The 9178-nt window shown below is 41.7% G+C and overlaps 1 protein-coding gene across 2 annotated transcripts in view; it reads left to right on the forward strand.

Annotated features, from left to right (window-relative positions):
- Window positions 1–1898, forward strand: part of mrtfbb (myocardin related transcription factor Bb) — a 45821-nt gene extending 43923 nt beyond the window's left edge. For both annotated transcript variants that reach the window (XM_034190309.1, XM_034190310.1), the window contains exons 13-14: window positions 59–516; window positions 630–1898. In XM_034190309.1, coding sequence (XP_034046200.1) covers window positions 59–483 — 425 coding nt within the window. In that variant the 3' untranslated portion in view covers window positions 484–516; window positions 630–1898. The remainder of the gene's footprint in view (window positions 1–58; window positions 517–629) is intronic.
- Window positions 1899–9178: the final 7280 nt, after the last annotated feature.

Genomic DNA, 9178 nt, shown 5'->3' on the forward strand with positions numbered 1-9178 from the left:
ATATTATTACATTTGGATTCTTGTATTTACCTTTATTTTTATTTATTTATTTTTTTAGAGATTTCCCCTTTCATCAAAGAGCATCCTGGCCAAGACAAGCCGACACCTGTGACAGCCAGCGTGACCACCCTTCCCGTCAACACGGTGTTATCTCGCCCTCCGCCCCTGATCCAGTTGGCCCAGGTGCCTACTGCTCCTCTTAATCTGTCAAACAGTTTGATGGCCCTGGAATCTGACACTCAGCTGGAAACCCTCCTGGATGGCTCCCTGGGAGCAGACACTGAACCGCGAACTCTGAAGCTGATGGAGGAGCTTCATTCACCACTGAACCTCGACAGCGGTAACGTGGACAACATGGACTGGCTGGACCTAACCATGTCCGGGACCACAGAGGGGCTCGTCTCCTTAGACATCACCTCGCCGGTGGCCGTCTTCTCATCTAACTTCTTGGACTCTCATGAACTCCACTTGAACTGGGAATGAACAATGTGCAGGTGATTTTTCTTCTTCTTTTTTTTTTTTTTTTTTTAGTCAGATATGCAAATTTGCTTCCATTTCCAGTAAGAGGTATTCTGGACTCTGGCATCTTTTTTTTTTTTGAGCAGTATTAGTTCAGAACCTTCTGATTACATAAACTGGGATCGTGACCAACATGTTGAGTTCCAAGTGGAGCAGCATGAAGAGATGTAGCGATCGCTGTCAAACCTGATCTGTTTTAATGTGGGTCTCAAAAACTGAAACAATCTCAGATCACAGACTGACAAAGAAAGGTCATTTTAGCCTGAATATGCTTTCAGAATTTGAATGAAAATAATTTTTTTAACCTTCGATTGCATTGTCCATGACCTCCACCCCAATAATTGTCACATTTGACCTTGCCTGGGCTCTTCAGGCTCCCACTAATCCTGTATGTATGGATGCCACATTTGATGCTAATCAGAATTTTTTTTTTAATCACAATTTTGACTTATAACCCTTTAAGCTTTAGCTCACTGACCTAAGGCCTAAAGGTCCAGTGACCTGAGGTGATGACTGATTGTCTTTGATGCTCTGTCTCTTCGGAGGATCCTTGGTCACTGCTGGAATGACTCTGTGTCAAACAAGCGGATACTGAGGGAGACTAAGATGAGGAGTATCACTTGTATTTTTTTGGGAGCTTGGACATTTTGGCTGCATGGTGCATTTTTCTGTGGATGATCCAACACATAGGTGCCTGAGTGTTGGGAACCCCAGTGGCTGGAGCAGGCTAAGGACACGCCCACTTTTCATCTGGTTGTGGCAAACTGATGGTTATTTTAGAGACGTGGGAACTGACCAGCTGTTTCCCTGGGTGGTTGCCATCCACAAAGCCAACTTGGTTCCGTGGTGTCGTGGATGCAGCGAGGCGTGGCACCAGCACATACTCTCAGACTTGACTTGACCTTTGCCAAAACTAATCCTTTATGAACAATTCTGGGATCAACCATCATGCTTACAAAGTATGCATGAAGTGCACGAGTGTGTCTGTGTGAATGGGTGAATGTGAGGCCTAATTGTAAAGCGCTTTGAGGGTCTGATGCAGATGGAAAAGTGCTATATAAATGCAGTTCATTTACCATTTATTGTGGAAATCTGCCAACGAACTTGGGAGGAGTGTGGAAACAAACAGAGATTATAATATGATCTTGGCAAATGAAACATGCATTTGACCACTGGACATCACTGAGACATTTTTAATGGTCTAAAAGATCAAAACTTTTTTTCCCAATAGGTATCTTCATTTGATTCAATCTTTGGAATATTACATTTTGACCATCACTTGTTTTTGTCTTTCCATTCTACATTAAAAGAGGAAAGATACAAATAAATACATTTTTAAAAAGCCTTCATGGTGCTTTAAAAAATACTCATGGACTCTTACAAAATAATGTAGTTCCTGTGTAAGAGTGGTTAGTGTGGTCTTATTCAAAGTGACAGTAAACCATCAAAATTAGACTACGTATGTTTGCATTTGTTAAATGCTGAAAGAAAAATCATGGGATCTGTTTGAGAAATGTTTTATCCAGGATGGGCTTAAATACAAAAAAAATCCACCTTTCTAGTTCTACTGTGTAACTGTGATGATTAATTAAGTGATGGTATGAAAAAAAAAATCTCACATTATCGCTTTTTATTTTTTTTATAACCTTTTGGCACATTAGTAAGATGGAGTTTTAGGGCCACATTGAATTTCTTTTCTTTTTTTTTCTTTTTTTGGACTTCGAGAATAAAGTCGGAATTTTACGAGAAAAAGTCACAATAGTCGCAATATTACGAGAAAGTCAAAATATTATATTAGGACTTTATTCTCGGAAAATTACGACTTTATTCTCATAATATTACGACTTTATTCTCGTAATATTACAACTTTATTCTCGAAGTCTTAAAATTATGACTTTATTCTCATAATATTACAACTTTATTCTCGTAATATTACAACTTTATTCTCGAAGTCTTAAAATTATGACTTTATTCTCATAATATTATGACTTTATTCTCATAATATTACGACTTTATTCTCGAAGTCTAAAAAAAAAATTATTCTATGTGGCCATAAAACGCCGTTGTACATTAGTGTCTCATTTTACAATTGAAATATTCGTTTTTGAAGGGAATGTGTGCTGGAAAAACAAATATTTTATTTTTGCTATATCAGCTCAGTCTAAGCATAAGAAACATTGTGAAACGTGTGTATGTTATATGTTTTGTACATGGTCTATTTATGTTTTCTATGCAAATGTAACATATTCACCCTTTTGTAAATAGAGTATTTGGGGTTTGCAGTCAGCTCTAAGCATCGATTTCTATTTAATCCACTAGATGGTGGATGCAGCCTGTGAGCTGTTGCCAGCAGCCGCCATCTTGCTTTGCGTTATTCCGCATCATCAGACATTAGATTAAATAGAAATATGATGATGCGCTGACTTAAACTTGGGTTAAAGTGATCTGAAAATGCTGTTTTCTGCAGCGTTCCAGTGCAGTGACAAGCTGACAAATGAGTATCAGCTGGTTAAATAAAGGTTAAATAAAAATAAATAAATTGTGGAGTGAGCTTTCATAAGTGTGTATTATATGTAATATAAATGATGTGGGGAAATGACTGAAATTGCTGAAAAAAGGTTAGAAAATGATTTATTTTGTGTCAATCTGTATTCTGTAGTGACTTCAGTTTTACTGCCTGAATGTTTTGTCTGATAAATATCTCACCATTCATTTAACAATTCAATTAGAAGTCTCCCTTTCATAAGTCTCAATTTATCCCTTTTTTATTAACCTCTGGTTTTTTCTTCACATCAGGTTTTCCATCCTGAGATATTCTGTCGGAGCAAATTCATAGAATGGAAATGCTTTGTCTCTCAATTAGATCTAATGCTGAGTGATGTACACAGTAGTACAACCCCAATTCCAATGAAGTTGGGACGTTGTGTAAAATATAAATAAAAACAGAATACAATGATTTGCAAATCCTCTTCAACCTATTCAATTGAATACACCACAAAGACAAGATATTTAATGTTCAAACTGACAAACTATTGTTTTTGTGGAAATATTTGCTCTTTTTGAAATGGATGCCTGCAATACGTTTAAAAAAAGACTGGGAACGTTGATCAATGCTGAAAGAACACCTGTTTGGAACAGGTGAACAGGTTAACTGGAAACAGGTAAGTGTCATGATTGGGTATAAAAGGAACATCCCCAAAAGGCTCAGCTGTTCACATGCAAATATGGGGCAAAGATCACCACTTTGTTACCAACTGCATGGAAAAAATAGTCCAACAGTTTAAGAAAAAGGTTTCTCAATGTTCCATTGCAAGGAATTTAGGGATTCCATCATCTACAGTCCATAATATAATCAGAAGATTCAGAGAATCTGGAGAACTTTCTACATGTAAGCAGCAAGGCCGAAAACTAACATTGAATGCCCGTGACCTTTGATTCCTCAGGCGGCACTGCATTAAAAACCAGCATCATTGTGTAAAGGATCTTACCACGTGGGCTCAGGAACACTTCAGAAAACCATTGTCAGTTAAACACAGTTTGTCGCTACATCTGCAAGTGCAAGTTAAAACTCTACCACGCAAAGCAAAAGCCATACATCAACAACATCCAGAAACGCCGCCACCTTCTCTGGGCCCAAGCTCATTTGAAATGGACAGACGCAAAGTGGAAAAGTGTGCTGTGGTCTGATGAGTCCACATTTCTTTCGGCATTCATCAACTTTCCCAGTCTTTTGTTGGCCCTGTCCCAGCTTTTTTGAAATGTGTTGCAGGCATCCATTTAAAAATGAGCAAATATTTGAACAAAAGCAATAAAGTTTATCAGTTTCAACATTAAATATCTTGTCTTTGTGGTGTATTCAATTGAATATAGGTTGAAGAGGATTTGCAAATCATTGTATTTTGTTTTTATTTACATTTCACACAATGTCACAACTTCATTGGAATTGGGGTTGTAGTAGTAGTAGCAGCAGCAGCAGCAGTAGTAGTAGTAGTAGTAGTAGTAGTTGATGTCCAGGAGGGAAGGTAGTGATGCACCAGTGATCTGCTACATTCACTTTGTACTGCATGGATTTCCAGGTCCAGCAAGCGATCTGAAGTTTCACACATCTTCTGAACCATGCACAGCTTCTCCAATCACAGCCAGCGAATGCTGTAACTCCTTCATAGTTGGCACAAGTGTCTGACTCTATCCCCGCCAACTTAACACATTCTGCTTGTAACTCTCCAACTTAACAGGGCATATAATGAGGACAAACAAATCAAATATAAACAACACTGGTTAAAAAAAAAAAAAAAAAAGAACAATTTTACTGTCATCAGTCCACAAAATATTCCTCCATTTCTCTTTAGGCCAGTTGATGTGTTCTATGGCAAATTGTAACCTCTTCTGCACGTCTTTTATTTAACAGAGGGACTTTGCGGGGGATTCTTGCAAATAAATTAGCTTCACACAGGTGTCTTCTAACTGTCACAGCACTTACAGGTAACTCCAGACTGTCTTTGATCATCCTGGAGCTGATCAATGGGTGAGTCTTTGACATTCTGGTTATTATTCTATCCATTTTGATGGTTGTTTTCCGTTTTCTTCCACGCATCTCTGTTTTTTTTTTTTTGTCCATTTTAAAGCATTGGAGATCATTGTAGATGAACAGCCTATAATTTTTTGCACCTGCGTATAAGTTTTCCCTCTCCAATCAACTTTTTAATCAAACTATGCTGTTCTTCTGAACAATGTCTTGAACGTCTCATTTTCCTCAGGCTTTCAAAGAAAAAAGCATGTTCAACAGGTGCTGTCTTCATCCTTAAATAGGGAACACCTGATTCACACCTGTTTTTTCCACAAAACTGACAAACTCACTGACTGAATGCCACACTACTATTATTGTGAACACCCCCTTTTCTACTTTTTTTTTACTAATAGACCAATTTCATAGCCTTAAGAGTGTGCATATCATGAATGCTTGGTCTTGTTGGATTTGTGAGAATCTACTGGTACCTTGTTTCCCATGTAACAATAAGAAATATACTCAAAACCTGGATTACTCTTTTTAGTCAGCACTATTATTCTGAACACTACTGTATACCATCTAACTGTCTGCCACCTGCTGGACATATCTGGGATTGTTGCAGGGAAGACTTCTCACATGCATGATGGAATTTGGGAGCAGCAGGTGTGTTTAGGGGTATATGTTGCTTGCATTGAGCTTATTGTTTTATTTTTTTCGAAGACTTCCCTCTCCCGTGCCACATTGACCACCTCAGACTGGGGGATCCTGAGTCGTTCCCAGGCCAGTGTGGAGATATAATCTCTCCACCTAGTCCTGGATCTTCCCCAGGGTCTCTTCCCAGGTGGACGTGCCTGGAACTCCTCCCTAGGGAGGCGCCCAGAAGGCATCCTTACCAGATGCCCCGAACCACCTCAGCTGGCTCCTTTCAATGCGAAGGAGCAGTGGCTGTACTCCGAGCTCCCCACGGATGACACCGAACTTCTCACCCTAACATACATATATATATATATATATATATATATATATATATATATACACTCAACAAAAATATAAACGCAACACTTTTGGTTTTGCTCCCATTTTGTATGAGATGAACTCAAAGATCTAAAACTTTTTCCACATACACAATATCACCATTTCCCTCAAATATTGTTCACAAACCAGTCTAAATCTGTGATAGTGAGCACTTCTCCTTTGCTGAGATAATCCATCCCACCTCACAGGTGTGCCATATCAAGATGCTGATTAGACACCATGATTAGTGCACAGGTGTGCCTTAGACTGCCCACAATAAAAGGCCACTCTGAAAGGTGCAGTTTTATCACACAGCACAATGCCACAGATGTCGCAAGATTTGAGGGAGCGTGCAATTGGCATGCTGACAGCAGGAATGTCAACCAGAGCTGTTGCTCGTGTATTGAATGTTCATTTCTCTACCATAAGCCGTCTCCAAAGGCGTTTCAGAGAATTTGGCAGTACATCCAACCAGCCTCACAACCGCAGACCACGTGTAACCACACCAGCCCAGGACCTCCACATCCAGCATGTTCACCTCCAAGATCGTCTGAGACCAGCCACTCGGACAGCTGCTGAAACAATCGGTTTGCATAACCAAAGAATTTCTGCACAAACTGTGAGAAACCGTCTCAGGGAAGCTCATTTGCATGCTCGTCGTCCTCATCGGGGTCTCGACCTGACTCCAGTTCGTCGTCGTAACCGACTTGAGTGGGCAAATGCTCACATTCGCTGGCGTTTGGCACGTTGGAGAAGTGTTCTCTTCACGGATGAATCCCGGTTCACACTGTTCAGGGCAGATGGCAGATAGCGTGTGTGGCATCGTGTGGGTGAGCGGTTTTCTGATGTCAATGTTGTGGATCGAGTGGCCCATGGTGGCGGTGGGGTTATGGTATGGGCAGGCGTCTGTTATGGACGAAGAACACAGGTGCATTTTATTGATGGCATTTTGAATGCACAGAGATACCGTGACGAGATCCTGAGGCCCATTGTTGTGCCATACATCCAAGAACATCACCTCATGTTGCAGCAGGATAATGCACGGCCCCATGTTGCAAGGATCTGTACACAATTCTTGGAAGCTGAAAATGTCCCAGTTCTTGCATGGCCGGCATACTCACCGGACATGTCACCCATTGAGCATGTTTGGGATGCTCTGGACCGGCGTATACGACAGCGTGTACCAGTTCCTGCCAATATCCAGCAACTTCGCACAGCCATTGAAGAGGAGTGGACCAACATTCCACAGGCCACAATTGACAACCTGATCAACTCTATGCGAAGGAGATGTGTTGCACTGCATGAGGCAGATGGTGGTCACACCAGATACTGACTGGTATCCCCCCCCCCAGTAAAACAAAACTGCACCTTTCAGAGTGGCCTTTTATTGTGGACAGTCTAAGGCACACCGGTGCACTAATCATGGTGTCTAATCAGCATCTTGATATGGCACACCTGTGAGGTGGGATGGATTATCTCAGCAAAGGAGAAGTGCTCACTATCACAGATTTAGTCTGGTTTGTGAACAATATTTGAGGGAAATGGTGATATTGTGTATGTGGAAAAAGTTTTAGATCTTTGAGTTCATCTCATACAAAACGGGAGCAAAACCAAAAGTGTTGCATTTATATTTTTGTTGAGTGTACGTGGTCTGTCAATAAAGTAACGGTCCATTTTATTTTATTTTTAAATTATATGGATTTGAATCACGTGCGATTGCATCACACAAGGTTGAACCCTCGTGCGCATGCGTGAGTTTTTCCATGCCTGTCGGTGACGTCATTCGCCTGTGAGCACGGCTTGTGGGAGGAGTGCTCCACCCCCCTCGTCGGATTTTTTCCTGAGAGAAAATGGCCGAACGCTTGGAGCAGCGCTACTGCATTAAGTTCTGCCAGAAACTTGGCGACAGCCAGGCAGAAACGATTCGAAAAATCCAGACGGCTTTCGGAGATGAAGCCATGAGCAGCACACAGATTAAGGAGTGGTACAACTGGTTTAAAGACGGGCGCGTAACGGTGGAGAGTGAGCTGTGCTCCGGTCGGCCATCAACGAGCCGAAATGACGAGATCGTTTCCAAAGTGCACGCTGTGGTTATGCGGGATCGTCGTGTGACTGTCCGAGAAATTGCAGAGGAAGTGGACATTAACAGGACTTCGGCACATTCCATCGTGACGGACGATCTGGGCATGAAACGAGTGGCGGCGAAGTTCGTGCCAAAGTTGCTGACGGCGGAGCAAAAGCAACATCGTGTTGAAGTCTCACAGGACATGCTAGACTCCATTCACACTGATCCCAGCTTTATGGACACCATAATCACCGGTGATGAGTCCTGGGTGTATGGGTACGATCCGGAAACGAAATTCCAGTCATCATAGTGGAAGCATTCCACGTCGCCAAGACCGAAGAAGGCGCGCCAAGTGCGCAGCAAGATCAAGGTAATGCTGACTGTTTTTTTTTACTCCCGTGGTGTGGTACACCATGAGTACGCACCACAGGGTCAAACAATAACAAAGGAGTATTATAGGGATGTCCTCCGTCGTCTACGTGATGGTGTGCGGCGCAAGAGACCGGAGTTGTGGGCCAGAGGAAATTGGCGCCTCCACCACGACAACGCGCCAGCTCATTCCTCTCATTTAATTCAGACTTATTTGACCAAAAACCAGACTCCGGTGGTTCAACAGGCACCTTACTCCCCTGACATGGCCCCTTGCGACTTCTGGCTCTTCTCAAAACTTAAAATACCATTAAAAGGAACCCGATTTGAGACAAGAGAGGACATCATGGCTGCGACGACGGCGGAGCTGCGCGCCATCCCGAAAAAGGCGTTTTTGGAATGCTTCCAACAGTGACGACACTGCTGGGAGAAGTGTGTGGAGTCCCAAGGAGAGTACTTCGAGGGTGATTAGGTTTCCAACCCTCCAGGTAAGCCAGTTTTTTTTTCCCAGCCAATGGTCCAATACTTTATTGACAGACCTCGTGTGTATATATATATATATATATATATATATATATATGAGGTCTGTGATTTAAAAAATGCGGTCCTTTTTATTTTTTTCAAAAAATAAATGGATTTGATTCATATGTTTTTACGTCAGACAAGCTTGAACCCTCGTGCGCATGCGTGAGTTTTGTCATGCC

The sequence above is a fragment of the Thalassophryne amazonica genome, chromosome 16 (assembly GCF_902500255.1).
Source record: "Thalassophryne amazonica chromosome 16, fThaAma1.1, whole genome shotgun sequence".
NCBI lineage: Eukaryota > Metazoa > Chordata > Actinopteri > Batrachoidiformes > Batrachoididae > Thalassophryne > Thalassophryne amazonica.